At 36.4% G+C, this 25040-nt stretch overlaps 1 protein-coding gene across 3 annotated transcripts in view; it reads left to right on the forward strand.

Moving 5' to 3' along the window:
• Nucleotides 1-5750: 5750 nt before the first annotated feature.
• Nucleotides 5751-25040, forward strand: part of LOC121421694 (uncharacterized oxidoreductase YjmC-like) — a 30512-nt gene continuing 11222 nt past the window's right edge. The window contains exons 1-7 of one of the 3 annotated variants that reach the window (XM_041616482.1): nt 5753-5832; nt 8517-8658; nt 17005-17159; nt 18229-18293; nt 21677-21800; nt 23034-23096; nt 23393-23445. In XM_041616482.1, coding sequence (XP_041472416.1) covers nt 8540-8658; nt 17005-17159; nt 18229-18293; nt 21677-21800; nt 23034-23096; nt 23393-23445 — 579 coding nt within the window. In that variant the 5' untranslated portion in view covers nt 5753-5832; nt 8517-8539. Of the gene's footprint in view, nt 5833-8516; nt 8659-17004; nt 17160-18228; nt 18294-21676; nt 21801-23033; nt 23150-23392; nt 23446-25040 lie in introns of all 3 variants that reach the window. The other 2 variants (XM_041616481.1, XM_041616483.1) reach the window with 2 other exon arrangements.

Consider the following 25040-nt stretch of genomic DNA (forward strand, 5'->3'; position numbering starts at 1 on the left):
AGGATAACATGGAGACCCCACATACATGAGTAGTCCAAAGATGAAAAAAGAGAATTAACATTTTGAAATGCTTATCTTATGCCAATTTCTGTGGTAATGTAGGAGAACTATTTCACGTATACCGGGCAATTATTCGGTCACTCATGGATTATTCATGTGAGGCTTATGACTCTGCAACCACAAATGTTAAAAATATTTTTAACTCCTGCCAATATCAGGCACTCGCCATATGCGCAGGAGCAAAAAGGGGCACTTCCCTTAAAGCTCTTCAAGTAGAACTTGAAGAAATGCCCCTAGATATACGACGTGAAATGCTGAGCAAAGACTCAAGAAACGCATAGAAAGTATACCAAATCATCCATTGAAACATGATCTTCAAGACTGTTGGCAGTTTCAGTTTTACTCTAACAAGAACACAAGGAAGCCTTTCGGGGAAAGAATATCGAAATTACCCGAGCCTCTCCAATATGAAATTGAGGATATGTACTCGTATACTTTTATACCTTATTGGCATTATCGGTCACCGATAATATCCATGGAGATATCCGATTATATATCGAAAACTGACAATTTAACATTCCAGAAACAAACATGTCTTGAATTAATACACAAGAAGTGGTCTAACTTCTTACAAATCTTCAATGCTGGTTCGAAGTCTCCTGAAATAGGAAAAGCAGCTCAGCAGCATTTCACGTACCCTATTACAAATATATTTGTACCTTCAATGAGACTCCAAGATAATACATCGTCTTATAGATCAGAGCTCGGAGCGATTATACTAGCATTAAATTGGTTGAACCAATTACCCGGTCTTTATACAGGAGCGGTAGTGTTTTGTGATTCACTCAGCGCACCAGAGGCAATCAAAACTAAAAAAGAAACTAACTTTGTGAATGAAATTCTGATAATGTATGTACAATTGTATAATGAAGTATTACAGTGTATTTTGAATGGATCCCAGGTCATTGTGATATCAGGAACAATGAGGTGGTGGATATCGCAGCCAAACAAGGTTTACGGCACAGCCAATTGATGTAAATAACAAAATTAGTAAGCATGAATCAAACTGCATTCTTAAAACGTACTTTACACAAATATGGCAAAAAATGGGATGAAACATTATCCCCTTTGAAGGACATTCAAAAATCAGTTTCGAAAACTTTCAAATGTGTTCTAAACCAGAGATATAGCACATCTATTTTACACTTTCTCCGAATGAACGATGTTAATTTTAACGAGAATAGACGGCTTGTCAACAACCATGAAACGGGTTAAGTTCATTCTGTGCTGTGCCGGAAACAACTCTCCACTATCTCACAAAATGTCCCGAATACTCACAAGAAAGGGAAAAGCTCTTACTTGAAATAAATAAAAGTGAATTGGATATAAAGAGAATTCTCAATTCAGCAGAGTACTTGCATCAAAAAGCTTTGGTATCCTTCGTAGGAAGGACCCAAAGATTCAAATAGTATATTCGAGTCGTTTTAACACATTGTTAATTGAATAATTGAATGTTGTATTTAGTTCCATTCATGTATGAATCTTATGTTTGATGACTCTTGTAAACCCATGTTGGGAAAAAAATAATTATATACCGGTACGTGTTGATATGAATGCATTACATATATGTGTTTTGTATGATCTTATCAATTTGTAAATATTTGATTTATTGAACAAAATATAAGATGTGAAAATTAACCCAATGCACGATAACTGCACAAGACTCGGAACATTTGTCTCGAATCTAACCATTTGTACTAACTTTGAATTTTGATGCTCGGATGGAGATCATTTCGTCAACAGACATCACACAGCGTTGACTGGCATGGGGGGGGGGGCCTACATGTAAGGCTACGCATGCGCATCATGCAGTAGCTGAGAAACCTGATCAATGTACCGATCCGGGCTTGGCCAGAAAACACATCTAAAGTGGTTAAGTGATTTGTGATGACAGTCTGTTGTGATTCTCCCAAAATTGTGCGAATAATGCAGTGCTGTACCTTCCTTTTACTAAATTGATTCTAGTACAAAAAAGTTATAAATAAAATTACCACAAATTATGCTGGCGCAAATATTCACTACTGAATGACATGCGGCGTATAAGCTAAAACAACAAGTCACTGTTTTTGTTCCTTTTAACTTGATTTTTCTCCGTTTTTTGGCAATTAATGCCAAGAGGGAATATTAATTTGCATTTTGGTTGTGTTAACTTTCAAAATTTTTATTCATTAAAGACAAAAATTGAAGAGCCCCGACGGGGGGATTTTGCATTGCAAGTCCCCTAATGGTGGTTGCATGATAGCGAGCCGTCTGTGTGTACAAAGAGAAATAAAAAAAATAAAATGTTAAAAAACTCCTCGAAACAGACGGCTGCCAGCTGTCTACACGATAGCGAGCCGTCTGTGTACGAGGAGAATTTTTTTTTAATGTAAAAAACTCCTCGAAACAGACGGCTGCCAGCTGTCTAGTGCAGTGTGAGTGCATTTCATTTTCAGCGAACTCCCTACTTAAAATTAGTGTCCCTACATCAACATCAACGTGTGGGACCAGGCAGCATGACAATCCTGATCCAGAAGGTAGGCCTGCCGCCTTAGGCGCAACAAAATGAACACATCAACCAATAAATCAACAAATATGTAATATCTCATCACTTTTTTACAGACAACATATACACTATATCAAGTTAAATTAAATGGATCGAATACACAAATTGTAAACAACAGGATCAATTAAAAATACGAACCAAAATTGGTGCAAAACTGACGAAGAGGTCACGCGTATCAGAATTTCATGTATGGAACACCAATCGTTACGACGCGTCGTTGCTCATTATTATTAAATGTACTTACAAGCAAAAAAGAATAAAAAATCTCTCCAACTCCCAAAGCTGTATGTATCAGTAACAATTTCTTCCTCCGAAAATTCACAAAAATTTAGACAAGTTTGGATTCGCACCCTTTAGATAACTTTAAAGGGGGTAATCCAGGCTGTAAATAATATGATCAGAACAGATCAAGGCAAAGCAGACAAACACAAAACTGAAAATTTCTTCAATATCGGAAAAAGGAATAAGTTCTAGGTTTGCTTTTATTTTGGAGAAATTGTATGCATATATCGCCACTTGCAGGGGCGGCGATCCTTGAGGCTGGGGGGGGGGGGGGGCAAAGTGACCCCACTTTTTGAAGCACTAAAAAGCAGTGCCCATTTTACTCAAGAAATTCTGATGTGCATATTACTGTTTAAAAAAAAACATTGCTAAATCAGTTAAAATTCAACAACTTTGATTTGTTATCGGATTTGACTGAATTTTGCTTGGTGAATTTAACTCTGTTTATTTAAATAAATCATATATAACCATAGGCGGCGGAAGCGGGGGGACGGGGGGGATGTGTCCCCCCCCTAAATTTTTTGTTGATAACCTTTTTTTTTTTTTTGCTTGTCAATTTTTTTTCCTGCGTCCCCCCTAAATTCACGTGTGGCCCCCCCTGAAACGTGTGTTGTCCCCCTAAAATTTAGGTTGATGACCTTTTTTTTTTTTTTTTTTTTTTTTTTTTTGCTTGTCAAAAATTTTTGGGGCGCTTGTCACATTTTTTACATGTGTCCATCCCAAAATATCAGGTGGACACCCCCTAAATTTATTGGCTTCCGCCGCCAATGTATATAACCCGGAGTACCCCTTTAAGTTTAAATTGATGCTTTTCATATTGTCGATTAACTGTAAAATCTGACAAGTGAACCACCCAACCTGTTAGTACATCGCATTGACCCCGGCATAGAGGTGGATATGGTTATAATCACATGGCATATAAATCGATATTCAACTTTGAGGTTTTTATACTGTTAAGAAGATAAAAAGATTGTAAAAGGACAAGTCCACCACAATAAAAGTTGATTTGAATAAAAAAGCGGAGCGCTGTGGCCCAGTGGATTGGTCTTCGGACTTTGAAACAGTGGGGTAGTGGGTTCGAATCCCTGCCACGGCGTAATTTCCTTCAGCAAGAAACTGATTCACAATGTGCTTCACTCAACCCAGGTGAGGTAAATGGGTACCGGTAGGAAATAATTCCTTAAAAAGGCTGTGTGCGCTATGAACGCCTAGCTTATAGGAGCGCCTTGAGCACCTAACAAGATGGATATGTACGCAATATATAAATATCCTATATAATAATAATAATAAATAATAATAGACAGTTCTTGTATAACGCATAACACATTATAAATAACGTCTCTATGCGCTTCCAAAGGACTTGGATATTATTATTATTATTATTATTAAAAATCCAACAAACATAACACTGATGTAAAATAAGAAAGTTATGACATTTTAAAGTTTCGCTTAATTTCACAAAATAGTTATATGCACATCCTGGTCGGTATGCAAATGAGGAGACTGATGACGTCATCCACTCACTATTTCTTTTGTATTTTATTATGTGAAATGAAATGTTCTAATTTTCTCCCCATTGTCAAGTGAAACAAAGACTAATTCCTCGGGCCCTGAACGTGTGGAATTGGCATAGTTTAATACTATATAGTTCAGTCAAGTTGTAAAAGATGAAATATTGTATAATTGAAACAATAAAAAACTAAATAAACTTAGTGAGAGAGGGACATCATCGACTGGCTCATTTGTATGTCACTGAGGTGTGCATCACTGTTTTGTGAAAAATAAGTGAAACTTTAAAATGTCATAACTTTCTTATCTTACATCCGATTTTGATGAAATTTTCAGCGTTATGCTACTTTCATTTTTCTCTATTTATTCAAATCTTCATTTTTCTGGGATGGACTGGACCTTTAATAGACACATAACTGCATAAGGGAAAGATATACCTCCTCCCTCCACACACACAATAAACTCGGTTTAGCGTGTGGAAAATCAGAGAGAAGCTGCATTTAAAAAAAGTATCATGATGGAAATACAAGCCACTCGCTGATCAGTTTGATGCCTATCAACTCAAACTTAAGTGTGTGAGTGTATCTCTTTCTTTTACCCTTAGTATAATTCACGGCTCCGGGGGGAAAGGTGCAGGCGGCCATGAGATTTAAAGCTGAAAGCAGCTAAATCTTTGGAAATTTATATCATTAAAAATATCTTGAAAATATAAATAGAGTAATAAAAAACATGCAGACTTTTGCCTTATAGGCCTTATGCCTATTGAAGGAAAAGTGGTCAATTAAAAAATATTCCTGGATAAAAATACTAAATGTGGATTTGACGGCCTTTGGTATAAAACTACTAAGCTATTGAGGTTAAAACAAATCAACAATCAATATAGAGGCCCACTGTTTAGGGACTCTTTCACTGAACTTCTTAAACAGGCCAAATTATTCTCGCTGGGTATGTTTTCACAACAAAAGAATATGCGAGTGTTACAACTAGCTTTCTTAGATTTTGCAGTTTACTATGTAATAATGTCTCTAGAGAGAAATTATCCCAACATTTATTCAAACCCATAATTGTGTCATTATTGCAATATGTGTTTAGTTATGGGGTCAATTAATTTTATTGGTGAATTATGAGGGGGGGGGGGCGCCCCGGGGCCCGAGCACAATTTTCTTTTACTAGTACAGCGATGCAAGTTGTAAATGAATTCATCGATTCGATTCTGTAACAAAATGGATCACTACCTACTTATTTTATAAAAACATTTTTTAACAAAAAAAAATCGGTTTGCGAAATTGCATATTTTTTTTTCGAACAGAATCTACAAACACTTCGCGCTCCATACACTACCCTCTGTGGTCTCATTTGCGAAGAACTCTAGCTAGAGAGGGAGCTGAGTGAGGCTACGTGCTTGATTGAACGGAAGAAATGACAGAAAGAGAAAGGTAAGTGCTTTATTTAATACCTGGCAATGACATTGAAGCTTACATTAGTTGCACATAAAATGATTTATTTGGTAAAGCTCTTGATGAAGCAGCAAACGATTTGATATTCTTGTTTCTTACAAACGCCAAATGCAGCTCGACGAGGACTCGGACGAGGTCCTTGACCTTGACCTTGGCGCAGCGCAGAGAGGGGGCGGGTCGCGGTCGGTCGGTGCTTGCCAAACTTCAGTCGTCGAATCAGAACTAAACATTTTACTAAGCGTCGCACTAGACTGACTAGTAGTAGCTAGTAGTAGTATTAAACTTTTGTTAGCATTTAAAGGGCAAGTCTACCCCAACAAAAACTTGAGTTGAATAAAAACTGAAAAATTCAACAAGCATAACACTGAAAATTTCATCAAAATCGGATGTAAAATAAGAAAGTTATGACATTTTAAAGTTTCGCTTCATTTCACAAAACAGTTTATATGCACATCTCGGTCGGTATGCAAATGAGGGAACTGATGACATCATTCACTCACTATTTCTTTTGTATTTTATTATATGAAATATGACATATTTTGATTTTCTCGTCATTGTCATGTGAAATGAAGTTTCATTCCTCCTGGAATACGTGGAATTCCATTATTTTAACATTTTGTGCTTCAGCCTCAGGCAAGGACTAGGAGGTCCTACTCCTAATCATCAAATTCGTAAAAATTGAAATATTGTATAATTAAAACAATAAAAAACAAAAGAAATAGTGAGTGACATCATCGACTCTCTCATTTGGATGTAACTGGCTCGTTCATATAACTATTTTGTTAAAAATAAGCAAAACTTTGTCATAACTTTCTTATTTTACATCCGATTTTGATGAAATTTACAGCATTGTGCTTGTCTGATTTTTCTCTATTGATTCAAATCAACATTTTCCGAGGTAGACTTGACCTTTAATGTAGCGACCAAGATTATATCATAACCTTGTAAAGATAGGGTTTGAATGGAGTAAACAAAATCAACGTGTCTGACTATAACTATGAGTCTTAAAACTTAAGGAAGATATGAAAGGCAGTGTGTGAAAAAGCGAATTTATTTATTTTATTCGTCGGGTATTATTTATTTAGTCTTTAATGTTACCACAGTTACTTATTTTCATTCGTCACCTTAACACACTAATCAACAAAAAAAAGTGAAGGGCAAGATGAAGCTGTTTATTAGCTCAATTAACTGTTCGAATCATATTTGAGTATTTTTTTTTGATGCTCCTAATAATTAACCCATGGAAAGCCTACAGAGGTCTACTTATATGTCATGAAAATAAGAATGAGCAAACACAATGGAAATAATACTCATATACATCACACGTAGAGGGAAAAAAATAATTGTACAGTACAATTTGAGGTGGATTTGTGGATATATTAGCTAGCACACAATTTACTTAGTAGAATTCATAAAAGACATCACTAATGTTTTCCAAATAGGTCTAGTATTTTTTGGTAATATTTTTATAGGCCTACTTCATTGTTATCATATTCCTATTCGTTTAGAAATGTTTAACAGTTTCATAATACCTCTCCAACGTTCACAAGAAAGCAAAGAAAAAGAATGATTTAGCGTGTTTAGTAAATTTACAAGACATTTAAAATAGTCAAGTTTGGACAAGTACTATCAGAAGGAACGACCGGAAGTCTCGACAGGCTTGCCTTCTTCCATACACTGATGATGATTTTGTTATTTTTATTTTCTTTTTGCTGAACTTTATAAACACATGTTGTTTTTACCTTTTCTTTTCTTTGACACGATAAAGCATGCCAGTCAGAAAGGTTAACCATTTCAATATTTCAACTTTGGTAAAAAAAAAAAAGATGGAAAAGGGGTGGGAGAAAAATGGAAGAAAAATTAAAGGGAAACGTAAAAATAATTGTTTGGACCTAGATTACCTTGCAGAAGTTGAATTGACATCAGTTTTGGGTCATCTTACTTGCCATTAAGACTACCTGAAAGTAATGTTAGCCCCCAAACAAAGAAATAACTTGGTGCTATATCCCACATAAGCTGAATCAGCGTGCAATTGAATGACAAAAAAAATGTGAAAAAGTGTCAGGTTGGCTCGCCGTAAACGCATTTTCTCTCAATGCCGACAGTGGTGGACTGTGTGCAAAGAAGATCATGCCTACATGTATGCAGGACATGTCTGGAGGTGTCTTTCAAAGGGCCATTCTTCGTATCGCCCAAATCAACTTTGTGAAAGAGTTGAGCGATATCTCGGTCTTACATGTCTGTAGAACGGTTCTACGAAAGACCCTTTCATGCAACAGGCCCCTGGTCTGGGGAGTCGGGAGATTTCCATCCATCAAGTCGTCATTCAAAGACAGATCTTTTCCACGTGATGTGGCATGAGAGAGAGAGAAAAGAAATCAGCATTTTCACATGAATGAAGATGAAATATTGATCTGATAGTAGAGAGTTCTGTCCAACAATCTAGTTTAATAGATCTAGCGTAGGGCTAAATTGAAAATTGAGGTAATATTGATGTTGAGACTAAGAGAGCACAAATCAGTGTTTTTGGTTCGTGATATATGAATGTCAGTCAGTCCTGTTATTTAAGAGAAAAGATATTTTTGGACCTCGAGATCTAGGTCTAGTTGCAAACCACATTTCATGATGATTATGCTTTTCCTTGTTAATCTTTTTTTTTACAGGACTAATTTAGATCTCCCTTGTCATGGCATTTTCACCAGCTTTCCCTGCAGTGCTACTGCGTAGCACTTGTAGAACCTTTAAGGATTGCTTACAAGTAAGCAGAAGGTTCTCACGATCGCCTCATTTATCGCAGGAGGCAATGTAAGTTTGATTGGATGTTGAAGTGCTTTAAGTGGTGTATAAACTGAAAGTTAAATAACATTTTCTCCATTTTGCTGGTACTGCACTGTATAAATGAAAAACTTGGTTTTCTCAGGGTATCTGAGTGTTTTGTGAATGAAGGACACAAATTAAAATACAAAATGGCAAAATCAAACATATATGGGGAAGCTGCTCGTACAGTATTAAGACGTCACAATAGCCCCCATTCCACAGAATGGAGACCATTGAAAGACCACTGTAAGACTTAATGTGGTGAGGTCTTTAATACAGCGGTCTTCAAAATTTCTGAAATTTGTCATCTCTGTGGAATGGCTCAGAAAGACCCCACAAAGAACTCTGAAAGACTGATGGATATTTCTTGTCTTACCGGTCTTAGACTAGTCCTCTAGAGATCTTTCAATGGTCTTTCAGAGATCTTTTATGCAACAAGTGATCTTTCAGAATTCTTTCCATGGACTTTGCCTGGTCTTTCAATGGTCTTTCAATGATCTCTCATGAGTCTTGCATTAATCTCTGCAAAAATCTTGAGAGACTGATGAAAGATCATTGAAAGACTATGAAGACCTTTGAAAGTTCATTGAAAGACTGCTGAAAGACCATTTTCCTGTAAGACTGTTGTAAGACTGTTTTGAAACGTTTCAAAGTTTTGGAGCCCATGAAGACCACGAAGACCACTGAAAGATTTGTCAGGACTCGTGTGAGACCTCAAAGACCATTGTACATGTAGGTTCATTGAGAGACCTCTGAAAGATCAACCAAAATTCATGGTCTTTCAAAGGTCTTTCAGTGGTCTTCTTCTCTGTGGAAACCTTCAGCAGTCTTTTATTTTCTGGCATTTTTACCACAAACTTTTCATCAGGGTGATCACAGCCCTTTAATAGCCTAAACTTACAGTGTAAGATTTGGAATTTGGATCAAAACTTGTTGCGGTACGTATGAAAGTTTGTTGTTTGTTACCAGGTTCTATTGCAAGTCCTATGACCTACCTACCAAGCGAAGACCATGACTCAATTATATCTAGACCAATTTATTTGCCTATGCATTGTAGAGCTGTAGTGTGAACAGGGTTCTGTATTAGTTTTATAATGCTATCTATTAGATTTGTATGCCTGTGGATGTATTGCAGAGCTGTAGTATGAACAGAGAACTTCTAATAATGCCATCTATTAGATTTGTCACTATTCTTGATACCATCCTCTCTCCTTTGTTGTTGATCAAATTTCCATCTTTTCCTCCATCACCTTTTATCATTCTTTCAACATACCAGATTCACTCCTCCAGCCATGTCTTTTGTTCATGAATGCTCATGTTCACACATACATGTACATGTATTTCAAGTGTAGCCAAGCTCTTAAGGCCTGGTCACACCGCCCGAACGTTGTTGGAGCGGTCGTGGAGGGACCGATTTTGATTGTTTTGGATTTTTTTTTTGGATTTTTTCCCCTATTTTGTGAGCGAAATTCGACCCTCTCTCCCTACCGCTCCACGACCGGTCCAACAACGCTCGGGCGGTGTGACCAGGCCTTTAGTCCCTGCTTAGTTCCACATCAATATTTAGTACTGATAGCAGCTACATGTATTATAATGCTTGAGCGCACAGGCAGCCCAGCTAAAGCGGGGGTAATAGTAATAGCAGGGGCAGGGCGCGCTGGGAGAACAGTTTTCAGAACTGAAGTGGCTTCCCTGGGTAAATACATGTACATGTTATATTTCCTTTATGTCATTCGCATATTCATTGATAAACTAATATAATTTTATAAACTAATTTTCATAATTTTTGTCTTTCTGAGTGGGTTAACTAATCAAGTATACTGTACAACCAAAAATAAATTTCATCAAAACAAATGGTTATTTCATGAGTACCCCATTCCCATGTTAAAGGGATGCTCCAGGCTGAAGATATTTAATATCCCAATATAAAAATAGAGTAAACTTCACAGAGCAAAATGCTGAAAATTTGATCAAAATCAGATGACAAATAATGAAGTTATTACATTTTAAATATTTGCATTATTCCGGTGAAACAGTTCCTTGCATGTCTTCATGAATATTCATAAGGTGGACTGATGATGTCATATTTCCACTTGTTCTTTTGTATTTTATATACATGTATATGAAATAAGGTTTATTCATAAATTTTCTACCAGAAACCAAAACTGAAAACAGTTGGATTGACAACTGATTATTGCTGCAACTTATTTCATCATTATGGAGACACATCATTTACACATTCATGAAAAAATGAAACAATTAAGATTTCAGTTGGCCCTCCCTCCCTTTTAATTATTTATATTTCGATTTGATAATTGTCTGTTGTAATTTTATAATGTTATCAATTTTTGTATGTAATTCAAATATAATTATATGTCACTATGACTGTCAATTGTATCATAATTGTAAAATGAAATTGAAAGTGGAAAATAAAATAATTGAATTGAATAACATATGAAAGAAAGTCGGGATGTGACATCATGTAAAGACTACCTAATGAATATTCATAAAGACAGCCTACATGTAGAATTGTTTCACCGGATTAATGCCAATCTTTATTCAATAACTTTTTTATCCGATTTTGATGAAATTTCCGTCATTTTCCTGTGTGAATTTTACTCTATTTATTTCTAAATATCTTGAGCCTGGAGTGTCACCTTAAAATGCAATTTAAATAGAAATTTCATGCACTGTACAGTCCATTATAAAAAAGCAACAAAATCTGCACTTCTTTTTAATTATTAACCTTTTGTGATGCTTGAAAAGCTTTAGAAAAGTCTTAGAAAAGGGAATAACAAACTGATATTTTTTGTGTTCATGTGGTTGTAAAATGAAGTAGGTTTATGTGCAAGGCAATTTGGTATGATTTTGCAATGTTTATCATTTGTCATGCAGTTGACATCATTTGCTGTGGATCACTTACTGTGCACAGTACTTGTTAGGGCGGCAGCCATTCATCATTTTCTTATTGTTTTAAATACATTATTACATGTACACCTGCTTGGATCAATATTATCATTAGCAGGGAATAATTTTGCTTTACAAATTTGAAAAGCATTTTTGGTCATAAGAGAAAAGCTCTCAAGTAAAGTAATGGAAGTACAGTCCTACAGTATGTAAAAATATGAATATACAAAAGACTTAAATGCATAGCAGTCTTTCAAAAGTTATGTAAGCAAATTGGGATGCGATACCAGGAAAATTATTCCCTGCACTATTAGTTATCCATCTGGTTTCATGCAGGTGTGTTTTTACTTGATTTTTGTTGTTGTAATTACTGTACACGTGTGTCTAAGGGTTCATGCTGATAAAAATATAGTTGCTTGTTTGTTCTGAAACCGACTCCAATTGTACTGGTATAGGCCTACCATTCAAAATAAAATACTTATAGCCTTGATTGGCTGTGAGTAGATTTAATTGATATGACTGTGCATTCATTTGCTCTCCTAAAATTTAGATGTTGTTTTCCATTTTTTGTTATTTTTAGGAGTTTTATGAAAGAGTTTTTTTTTATTAGTAATTCCTCATAGTTAGTTTAGAGAAGTATTCAAATTTGAATATTTCAAATTTTCAGAAATATGAATTTATTCATTTCTGAAAATTGTGGAGAGAGATCTATGTAATATTCCCCCCAAATTTTTTGTTTTAATTCTATTTTTTAAGAGAAAATCAATAAAATCAAATCAATATTCCATCCTTGTGACTGTCAAAAATGTGATGTCATATCCATGTATTCATCTCATTAGTGCACTATCATGTATGTCATTGAGTTTTTCTTTCCACTTTTATTAGCACTGTATAGCCTACATTTAAATATGCACACCTGGTGAGTTAAATACAGATTGATAATCCATCTCATTACTGCACTATTACGTGTAGTTGAGTTTTTCTTTCCACTTTTAGCACTGTTACATGTACACCTGTTGAATTATGTAACATGAATTGAAAATATATGTATGGTATCAGGTATGATTGATAATCTATCAACTGCACATGTTTTTTTACATTCACAGTTTATACCAGTGCTAGACACAACATGTAGAGTTAAAGGGGAAGTTCACCCTGAAGAAAACTTTGTTGCAATATTAGCAGAAAAAATAGTAAAAAATATTAGTGAAGGTCTGAGGAAAATCTGTCAAAGAGTAAAAAGTTATTAGAGTTCAAAGTTTTGCATTTCTGACGTCATAAACGAGCAGCTGACCCATGTGTTATGTACATTGTAATATAAAATGCATGAATTTCAAATTTTGCATGGTTCCTGATGACTTAAATTTTTGTTTCTATTCATGATCGGGTGTGAAATGATTTGTCTATCGATATACAAAAGGTACAGCGAAAACCAATTATCAATTTTCTGAGAAGATGACATTTCATTGATTTTTACCATTTGCTGTGTAGGAATGCTGCTCGCATATGACGTCACAAATCAAATAATTGAAATTCTAATAACTTTTAAATTATTTGATGAATTTTTCTCAAACCTTCGGCAATATTTTTTATCATTTTTTCTGCTATTTTTACAATAAAGTTTGTGTCAGGGTAAACTTCCCCTTTAAGAACATACATGTATTTATCTGACAGTGTTTTATTGGAACTATTTTCAGCAATCTCAATATTGGTACACAGTGAATTTTGTGCCTGGCTTTATCCCAGGGTGGGGGGCAGTCAAATGTCTTGCTGTACACATGCGTGGCCAAATTATTTCCAAACACCCCCTAAAAGAGTTTTTCTGTGTGTGTAAAATAAACAAGTTTTTCGCAGGCTTTATTTACACATTTTTGCTCCTAACGGGTTGTTGCCAGAGAAAAAAGCTTGGGGGAAAAACCCCCATAAAACTGTATCCTAAACACGTTTGGCTACATGTAGTCTTAAAAAAAGCTTTGGAAAAAAAACATCTACATGTAGGCCTACCCTACATGTAAGTACGTTTGACCATGCGATTATACATGTAAACCATTGACCAGTCTTTCAAAACTACCCCTTTGTTTGAAAATCAGTGTTTTTGATACCCTTAACGAGTGCACGCGTGGCCCACATCCAAAACTGAAAAAAAACCACCCCTTTAAACGCATTTTTTTGGTCACACGTGAGTACAGCAATATATTTGACTGGTCTCCACTCTCCCCCCCTCCCAGGGGGGGGGCTTTATAGGCTGTTTTCTGCATCTGTAGAGTAGCTGAAGGAATGCATGTCTCGATGTGTAATTTTTTATTGCTTATTTCATGTCATTGATGAGAGCCAAAGACAAAGTGCTATTTCCATTTCTCGGTGAAAGATACGTGTACAAGTGTCAACATATTTTAGTGATGAAAGTGCATGAAAAAAGAAAAGCAACAACAAAAAATTGATACTCTGGTTTGCTCTATAAAAGTGGGTCAGTTTTAGATAAAATATACGTAGCCTCAGAATGAAAGCATGTTTGCTTTATATAGCAGGGCCCCTGTAACATCAAACTTAGCAATTGATCATAGTCCTGATTTTTACAATTGATCATACACAATAATCAATGCCATCAATCGTAGAAATCAGTGCATGATCAATTGCTATTAAAGGACAAGTCCACCCCAACAAAAACTTGATTTGAATAAAAAGTGAAAAATTCAACAAGCATAACACTGAAAATTTCATCAAAATCGGATGTAAAATGAGAAAGTTATGGCATTTCAAAATTTTGCTTCATTTCACAAAAACAGTTATATGGACGAGCCAGTTACAATGTACATCCAGATGAGAGAGTCGATGATGTCATTCACTCACTATTTCTTTTGTTTTTTATTGTTTAAAATATGAAATAATTTTATTTTCTCGTCATTGTCATGTGAAATGAAGTTTCATTCCTCCCTGAACACATGGAAATCCATTATTTTAACATTTTGTGCTTCAGGCAAGGAGGTCCTAATCGTCAAATTCGTAAAAATTGAAATATTGTATAATTCAAACAATAAAAAACGAAAGAAATAGTGAGTGAGTGACATCATCGACTCTCTCATTTGGATGTAACTGGCTCGTTCATATAACTATTTTGTTTAAAATAAGCGAAACTTTGAAATGTCATAACTTTCTTATTTTACATCCGATTTTGATGAAATCTTCAGCATTTTGCTTGTCTGATTTTTCTTTATCGATTCAAATCAACATTTTTTCTGAGGTGGACTTGACCTTTAAGCTCTACATGGGCTCTGGTCTTCATGTACTTGATAGTGCCAAGGTCTGTTCAAGGTTCATGACTGTGTTGAAAAGTAGATCATTTTCTCTTTGAACAGCATGCCACACTGTAGAGTGCACATAATTGTGTTTTACCCTGTATACAGTATAAAGGGATAGCAGGGAATAATTTTGCTTTACAAATTTGAATAGCATTATTGGTCATTGGTCATATTAAAGAGAAAAGCTCTAAAGTAAGTAACATACAGTCGTTGTAAAAATACAAAAGACTGTATGCGTAGCAGTCTTTAAAAAATGTGGAGCAAATTGCAATGTGATACCACTATTACCAGGAAAATCCCGGGGGGCACTTACATTGACGAGTGGATACCATGCGCGACCAAAAAACACGTAAAAAGGATGTCCTTTTTACGATAGGGCACGTTACGTATAGGGTGTCAAAAACACAAAAATAATGAAAAAGGGTATCTATTTCGCTAGGAAAATTACGTGTTTAGGGTCGAATTTGCAGGGATGATAAAACAAAATTAAAATGTTTTATTAAAGGATGTCCATTTTGCCCCAAAACTTTGTGATTAGAGTCCGTTTTGCGCGAGGTGTAGAAGGTGGGATCGTACTAAACCAAATAAGGTAAAGCCGACGACCGAAGGACCCGTAACAATAAAACATTCCTGTACTTGTTTTGGGGTTCATTTCGGGGAATATTTGCCAAGAGTATCGTTTTGTTTTCAATACTTGTTAAGGGTAGGGTTTCACACGCCAATACTTGTTAAGGGGTGCATTTTCAGAATATGGAAATTACGTGTTTAGGGTGCTTTTCGAGACCCCATGCTCGTGCATGGTATCCACTTGTGAATGGAAGTGGCCCCCCGGTGGAAAATCATTCCCTGCGTGGTATTTTGAACAGTAAGTATAAGAACTACATGTATGCTAGAGAAAACTTAAAAATTGACACTTTTATTCAAAAGTGTTGATAATATAAGCATGAAATGTGGTATCTCTTGATCATGATTTGCCTGATTGACTTCTGTTTAAATTTCATTGCATTTCAATTTCTCCATCCATTTGATACAATCAAACAAGGTAATATATTAATGATTTAGTAGAAGGATCATGAAAAAGCACAGTATAAAATGGCTTGTTGGAGATGATCTTATGAAAATAATCATGATAAACCTTCACTCTGGCCTCTCCACCATATTATCACAAGGATTTACAATGTAAGCTTTAAAGCCCGGCGAACACTACACATGCTGACAGTATTTGAAAAAAAAATGTGTTTTTCATGAAATTATATATGAAAGATCAAAGCAGTCAAAATATTTTTTTTTAGCTTGGCATGATCCTAGGGAAAATCAACAAGCTGCTTTGCTGCAAGACTTGTAGTTAGAGGAAAGTCAAAATTGGATTCGAGTCCAAGGTGATAATGATGTACATGTAGGCCTTGTTATTATTTGGAAAAGAATTTGAGTTTATTAATACATTCTAGGCTCAGTAAATTTCAGTAAATACATAACTTTGATCATGAAGATTTCATGGGTTGGAAACTTTGAATAAAAAGTTCATATCAATTGCAATTAATCGAATTGCAGTTCATTGTGTAATATGCGCTGGGTTTAATATGTGATAGGAGCACAGAAAGGTTACTGAACCATGTGTAAAATTTTAGCACCAAAAGGGGAATATTTCATGTCGAGATTCGTCAGTGATTTCAATACCTAATTTTCTCTTAGTCATTCTGAATGCAAGGATTTTCAGTTTATAGCACTTGACTGCATCAATCTGCAACATGCGTGTAAGCTTTAACAGTGAATGGAGACTGTTTTTTTTTCCATTTTCCAGGACTGTTTTGAGCATTTCGGGGGCAATTCACCTTCAGCCCTTGCAACATGTTTTCCAAGTTATCATTATCCTTTAGAAACCAGGGGGGCGTTTCTTGAAAGGACTTGTCGGACGTTTTATCCGACAAGTCCCATTTCATCCGACAGTTACCATAGTAACAGTACCTCTCAGCCAATCAACATCAGAGAAAGATGTGAGATCTGACAACTTGTCGGATGAAAATGTTGATGAAACACTCCCCAAAATTTGTGACAAATTACAGGATGAGGATCGACAGGACTGGTATTAAATGTATTTTTATTGTCTGTTTTTTTTAATTCCGGACAGTGATTACGGATATGTGGCGGTCGCGGAGGCCCAGGCCTTCATGGAGAGGTGTATGGTCGCCACAGGGGTTTCCACCGATCATGCTTCAGCCCTAGCGGAAGTCCTGGCCTGCGCTGACCACAGAGGGCACTATAGTCATGGGATGAATCGCTTAGGTTAGTTAATGGATATACTGCAGTGTTGTCAAGTGGATCTATTCATGTTCCCTTACATTTCAGTAATTTTGACAAACAATTTGGATACTGATACATTACAATTCATTTGATCAGGGGAGCATTTCATGAAAGGACTTGTCGGACGTTTTATCCGACAAGTTCCATTTTATCCGACAGTTACCGTAGTAACAGTACCTCTCAGCCAATCAACATCAGAGAAAGATGTCAGGTCTGACAATTTGTCAGATAAAAATGTTGATGAAACACTCCCGTTGATCAGTAGGCCACAAAGATGATCGTTAGTTTGGTAGGCATGACTTTTATAACACACGAGCGGTAACCCTTATTTTGTGCTGAGTAAGATACCCCAAGTGTTCCCTTTTGAAGATAATGGGAGTGCATTTTCTACCTAAGAACACTAATAACACTATTGAATTTTCCATTCAAATGCTTCTTTTATAAAGTGAATTTTAATCTACAAAAATCAGGCATACTGCTCCTGATGGGAACCGAAAGAAAAGGGTCCCCAATTGTTTGTGAAGAACTTGTGAACCTACATACATGTACAATAAATGATACCCCGATGGCCATGATATGTTGAAGGCACCTTGTCAAAGTCAGAGCCATGTCTTTTAAGGCAGGAATCTCGAGAACAGATTTTCATTTCAAATCTTCACATTTCATTATAGGTAAAATCATGGGAATGAGGGTTGTGCATAGTGTCTCTATAGAGGGATTCATGTTTTTTTGATTGGTTGCTAAGAAAGCATAAATGCTTGTAAGCAAGCAACCAGAGGACCGATGGCTTAAGGTCCTCTCCGAAGGACCTGGTACTGAGGATTAATGCCTTACCAAAGGGCACTAGCGCACCAAATGGGAATCGAACCCGGGTCACCGGAATAGGAATCCCCGCTCTACCGAGTAGAGCGGGGGAACCGTTTAGGTTAGTGTTAAAAGACACTCTACATTTAACTATTAAACTTTCTTTAAATAAGATAGAATAAAGGCTTTCAGCACCATTACCTACTCATATAATATAGTTGTGATATTATTATTTTTTCATTTTCAGAAATGTATGTTAAAGACATACAGAGTGGTATCACAGAAAAGACTGGAGAGCCTACTATATTAAAGGTAACTTCATATAAATACCCCTCCCGTCAGACTCATTTTGATGCTGGCCAAGATGATCTTGTTGGGCAAAGCGGGACAAGAGTTGTTTCAAGTTTGACCTGGGCCCCATCTTACAAACTCTATGGAAATCCATCAGTTTCATATCTTTTGCTACATGAAATTGCACAATGTCCTTTGTATTAAAAGAGAAGCACAATGAATTTTCAAGGAAACAATGAATGAATGATATACACTGTAGTTTATAGAAAATATTCTGAATAAACGTGCATAATAGATGTTGACGTTGCTGGCCATCCATATTTGTGATTGATCGGATCAATTGCAAGTTTGTAAGACGGGTCCAGGGGTCCATTTCATATAATTTGGTATAATTATGACAAATTGTATTAGTTTACTATTAGAAAATCATTCAATTTGATTGGCTGGTGGTAAACTTGTTACAGAAATTTTGCATTTATTAATTTAAAGGTCAAGTCCACCCCAGAACAATGTTGATTTGCATAAATAAAGAAAAATCTAACTAGCATAACGATGAAAATTTCATCAAAATCGGATGTAAAATAATAAGGTTATGAAGTTTTAAAGTTTTGCTGAATTTTCACGAAATAATTATATGCACAACTCAGTGACGATCAAGTGAGACAGACGATGATGTTTTTCACTCACTATTTCTTTTGTTTTTTATTGTTTGAATTATATAATATTTCATTTTTTACAGATATGACAATAAGGACCAACTTGACTGAACCATATGGTATTAAACAATGGGAATTCCACATGTTAAGGGAGGAATTAATTGTTGTTTCACTTCACAATGAGGAGAAAATTAGAATATTTTATATTTCATGTAATAAAATACAATAAAATACATGTACAAAAGAAATAGTGAGTGGATGACATCATCAGTCTCTTCATTTGTATACTGACCAGGATGTACATATAACTGTTTTCTGAAATTAAGCAAACTTTAAAATGTCACAACTTTCTTATTTTACATCCGATTTTGATCAAATTTTCAGTGTTTGATTTTTCTCTTTTTATTCAAATGAACTTTTTGTTGGGGTGGACTTGTCCTTTAGAATTTCATCATAAAAGAGGACCCAGGACCTGCCTATCTTTGGTGAGAAGGGTAATAATAATAATAATAATATAGGGTATTTATATTGCGCACATATCCACTTTGTTAGGTGCTCAAGGCGCTCCTATATTACCCGGCTAAGCTAGGCGTTCATAGCGCACACAGCTTTTTAAGGAATTCCTACCGGTACCCATTTACCTCACCTGGGTTGAGTGCAGCACACTGTGGATTAGTTTCTTGCTGAAGGAAATTACGCCATGGCTGGGATTCGAACCAAAGACCCTCTGTTTCAAAGTCCGAAGACTGATCCACTGGGGCACAACGCTCCAGGATGGGACAGTCACACTAACGAAACCGACTCCAAACCGACCGATAATACATGTATACCACCTGAATTTATGTAGTAGCTTTGATCTGTGTAGAGTCATGTAAGTACCAGATGAGAGATGTGCTTTGGCCAGCCAAAGCCAGCCTCTCTTGGTTGTTTCAATGTGTTGGGTACACTTGGGCTGACCAAAATCTTGATCTTGATAGGAAATGGAATTAATCTTGTTTCACTTCAACTTCATATAGCACTGGCATCACACCTATTATTCAGGGGGGATGTTCTACTGTTCCACGTGAATAGCACGACGTCATGGATTTACCTCTGACTAGTGTACTCTTCAATATTGGATTTAACTTTTATTTGCATATTTAGTATTCCAGGGATGCCAGTTTTCCATATCAGGCCTTTTCAAGCTTTTTTGAGATTTCTAATGTATAGCACATACATGTATATGGAGATTTAACAGGTTCAGGGCCCCGTTGTATAAAAGTTACTATTATGGTAATTTTGCCATCCAGTGGTAACTACCATGGTAACAAAGATCAACAGCCAATCAGAATCAAGGATTCCATGTAGGTTACCATACCATGGCAAAGTTAGCATGATGGATTTTTTTTCTATTATGCAATGTGGTCCTGGCTTCTCTTCAGGCCAAGTGAAATCTGACTCGCATCCCTGCTATTCACAATATAAGAAACAATATCAAAGTTCAATTTGAGGTGCACAGACATGCTCTTCATACAGGAAGATTATATATTCTATTTCCTTTGACATTGTGAACTCTATTATGAATATTCATGAACGTTCAAACAACTGGGATGGTAAATCAATTTACTTACATCCGTTGGTGCTATTAGCAGACTTTGCACAATATTTTAGTGCTGGGAGACAATGATGGTATACATGTACATGTAGTCTTCAATAAAGTAGAACTCCTAAATAGCTAGATGTGAAAGTACAAACAAGTTACAATGTAGTTTTACTAAGGAAAATTTTGAAATGAAGGAATGAAAATTAATTATTATTTCACAAACGAATGTTAATAGAAAATCAGATGCATGGATTTCAGTAGCTTATAACAGTTGGCAGGCAGTGAAAATCACAGACTATTCGTTTTATGAAATGCCACCTGATCATTATTGGCCAGTTTTATTATTGTTTACAATTGTGACCAAATATTGTCTGAGTGTCAAGATATTTTTCCACCTATGCAAGTATGCATTCATTGATTACCGAAGTGATGACATCACAATTTTCTTATTTTGATTTCAGCATTTTTATACCATATTTGGGTAGAGCATGATGAATTTTCCTCCACAGCCCAAACTTGGGGGGAATCGGTCCATACGGCCCAATATACGTGTGTATGACCTTGTGAATACTGTATATAAATATCATAGCCAATGTAATATTGGCCTTGTTGAACCAGGTAAATAATACAATGACCTCAATGAGGCCATACATGAATCTTGGGGCCCCCTTGGACGAGAAATGCAAACATGCGATATTGATGACATTACACTTTGGTACTCTGATTTGACATCTTAAAGGTAAATGCTAGTTTTGGTAACGATATCAAAATGAGTTCGTACAGAATCCAATGAAATGAACACCAAAGTGTCTGTTTTGTGTAAATAAAACGTATGTGCCAAAGGATTCTGGAAGAAATTGTGTAATTGCTGAGAAATCAGCAAATAAGCACAAAATTCGGGTAGAGCGTCGGGCCCGACATTCAAAGCAATAATTATACATTGTCCCACGTGAGCCTATCTGTGTTGGGGATCTTCGGTGTGAACATTTTTCAGCGTAGATTTCAAGATTTCACAAAGTTCAGTTTATGTAACTGTACCAGATCTAGATCCTCGATGATATACTGACAATTAAGCCTTGTTTTACAGACTTTCTCATGAAATCAGTGTTTACTGCAACTACTGGCATTTCTCTTTAACTTATATTTGTTTGATCTCTTTCATGCAGGAACTTGCGGGTACAGCTTGGGTAGACGGTAATAATCTACTAGGTCCTGTTGTGGGGAAGTTCTGCATCGATCTTGCCATAAAGAAAGCCAAGGAAGCTGGTATAGGATGGGTGGTTGCAAAAGGTAGGGTTTTTTTTAATCTCTACAGATATTATCAAATTTGGTGATATATGTAATTGTTTGGTGTTGATGTTTGATAAAATTTTACACCAGCAACAGAAAGCAACATAACCAAATTTGAAATTAGACTAGTACTTGGACTGAAGCAGAAATTAAGTTCAGCTTTTACAGGTGTAGATTGAAGTTTACACCAACCATAGTACCAGTCTGGATATGACACTTATACTCGGACAGAAGATGATTTAAAAGTTTGATGTTAACTTGTGTTGGTGTTAGTTTTAATTCTTCACCAGCCGTAGCACCATTCTAGATATGAGTATATTACTTGGATTGAAGTAGATAGCAAGTTCTCTCTGTTCAAACGTTAGCGTTGGTTCAAATTTTTACACCAGGCTAGCACAAACTGGCCTGGGGCCCGTTGCAGAAAGAGTTGCGTTTAAAGCGCAAGTAAAAATAATCAACCGCAAGTCCCAAATGTACATGTACGCTGTTGATTGGTAGAGAAAGTTACGCATGATTTTTAGAGTTGATTGCAACTCTTTCTGCAGCGGGCACCTGTGCTGGTATGAAAGTCACAAGTAATTAGCAATCAATAACATGACCCGTTTTCTAAGCCCACATTAAATGTTGGCCATAGAATGATAGGCCCAATTTTCACCTCTAATGCAACTTAACAGCATATCACTTTTTTTCTGATGTGAGGTTGACACCATTGACATATTTGTAAAATAGAGCTTTTTACGGGCTACCCTCAACGTTTTCAATTTTAAGATACAAGGTTTTAATAGATCAACAATAATATCATACAACATCATATGATACTGTACATTTATATTGTAATAAAGCAGATTATTATTCATACAGACAATTTTAGAGCCCAAATACAAGTGTTATTTTGTTGATGCACTCGACCCACTTAAAAAGTTTGTTGAACTCGCCTAATATTTTTTTCCGAGGTGACACAATATTGAAAATATTGGACGACTAGAAGGGGAATCCCCGAAGCAGAGTCAGAGTCTCGGGGCGGGAGGGTAAGTTAAAAATTATTTGCTAAAATTCTCTGTATGAATAATAATCATAATACTGGATGTCCAATTTTTCGGTCAATACAAGGAAATATAGGACTCGCGTTGCAAAATATTTCCTTGTATTAACCTCAAGGCCATCCAATATTATATAAATATTGTTATCATTGAATTTTATCTTGGTCCATACCATAATAATATTCCTATACAGGTTCCAATCATTACAGTATTGCCGGATGGTACACGTTAAGAGCTATAGAGCAAGGAATGATTGGTCTCAGTACTACAAACACATCGCCTCTAGTGGTGCCTACCAGAGCAAGAAAGGTGAGTGGGAAGGGATGATTGGTCTCAGTACTACAAACACATCACCTCTAGTGGTGCCTACCAGAGCAAGAAAGGTAAGTGGGAAGGGATGGTTGGTCTCAGTACTACAAACACATCGCCTCTAGTGGTGCCTACCAGAGCAAGAAAGGTAAGTGGGAAGGGATTATTGGTTGTAGTACTACAAACACATCACCTCTAGTGGTGCCTACCAGAGCAAGAAAGGTAAGTGGGAAGGGATGATTGGTCTCAGTACTACAAACACATCGCCTCTAGTGGTGCCTACCAGAGCAAGAAAGGTAAGTGGGAAGGGATTATTGGTTGTAGTACTACAAACACATCACCTCTAGTGGTGCCTACCAGAGCAAGAAAGGTAAGTGGGAAGGGATGATTGGTCTTAGTACTACAAACACATCGCCTCTAGTGGTACCTACCAGAGCAAGAAAGGTAAGTGGGAAGGGATGATTGGTTGTAGTACTACAAACACATTGCCTCTAGTGGTGCCTACCAGAGCAAGAAAGGTAAGTGGGAAGGGATGATTGGTTGTAGTACTACAAACACATCGCCTCTAGTGGTGCCTACTAGAGCAAGAAAGGTAAGTGGGAAGGGATGATTGGTTGTAGTACTACAAACACATCGCCTCTAGTGGTGCCTACCAGAGCAAGAAAGGTAAGTGGGAAGGGATGATTGGTCTCAGTACTACAAACACATCACCTCTAGTGGTGCCTACCAGAGCAAGAAAGGTAAGTGGGAAGGGATGATTGGTCTTAGTACGACAAACACATCGCCTCTAGTGGTGCCTACCAGAGCAAGAAAGGTAAGTGGGAAGGGATGATTGGTCTTAGTACTACAAACACATCGCCTCTAGTGGTACCTACCAGAGCAAGAAAGGTAAGTGGGAAGGGATGATTGGTCGTAGTACTACAAACACATCACCTCTAGTGGTGCCTACCAGAGCAAGAAAGGTGAGTGGGAAGGGATGATTGGTCTTAGTACTACAAACACATCGCCTCTAGTGGTGCCTACCAGAGCAAGAAAGGTAAGTGGGAAGGGATTATTCATGAATTTCATAAAAGCATGCCGCAACTTCTGCCCATATTTGTGAGGTCACTACTTTGTCTTATCCCTGAGATATTGGTGTCGAATGCTATCCATTGATTAACATAAATTGATTGAAAACCTCATTCAAACATCTACTGATCTGTCCTTATTCTTCCCCACATTTAAGATTCATCGTTCAGTTGAGTATTGCTTTGAATATTCAATTTCGACCTTCAGTGCGTGCTACAGTGGCTAGACCTAGAGAAAAGAAATGTGTTTCACCTGTGAGGGCCGTTTCACAAAGCTGTTCGTAAGTTAAGATTGACTTTAAGAACTAGTGATCCTTGTTGTGGCCATGATGTTCACCAAAACTATTATTTTCATTGGTGAATAGCACATCAGAGAGGTTCACCAGTCGCTCTTTAACTTACGGACAGCGTTACGAAACACCCACCTGTTCGTGACAATGAATGTTGGTGGATACAGTGTGCAAATTGCCAGTTGGTCTATACAGGAATGTCTTCTTTGTGTTTGGTCTTGTCCCACATGGTCTAGTTGCTCTACAAACCATTTGGTCTATTTTTTTTTATTCAGCTCATTTTACCGTTTATCTAATTTTTAGGTAGGCTATACTCATTGGCCCGTATTCTGAAGTCGGTTTTAAGTTAAACTCAGGTTTAAAGTTGTGGTTTAAGTATGGGAAGCCAAACGTATCAAATTTGTTAGAAGTAATATTTCTTTACTGTGCTATTTCCTGATTCATCGATGGTGAAGCCAATATTTTTTTTATACTTCCTAGACAATTATGAATGATTTAAGAGCCAAATGAGCTGAAGTATGATATCTCTACTAT

Source organism: Lytechinus variegatus, chromosome 9, assembly GCF_018143015.1.
Source record: "Lytechinus variegatus isolate NC3 chromosome 9, Lvar_3.0, whole genome shotgun sequence".
NCBI lineage: Eukaryota > Metazoa > Echinodermata > Echinoidea > Temnopleuroida > Toxopneustidae > Lytechinus > Lytechinus variegatus.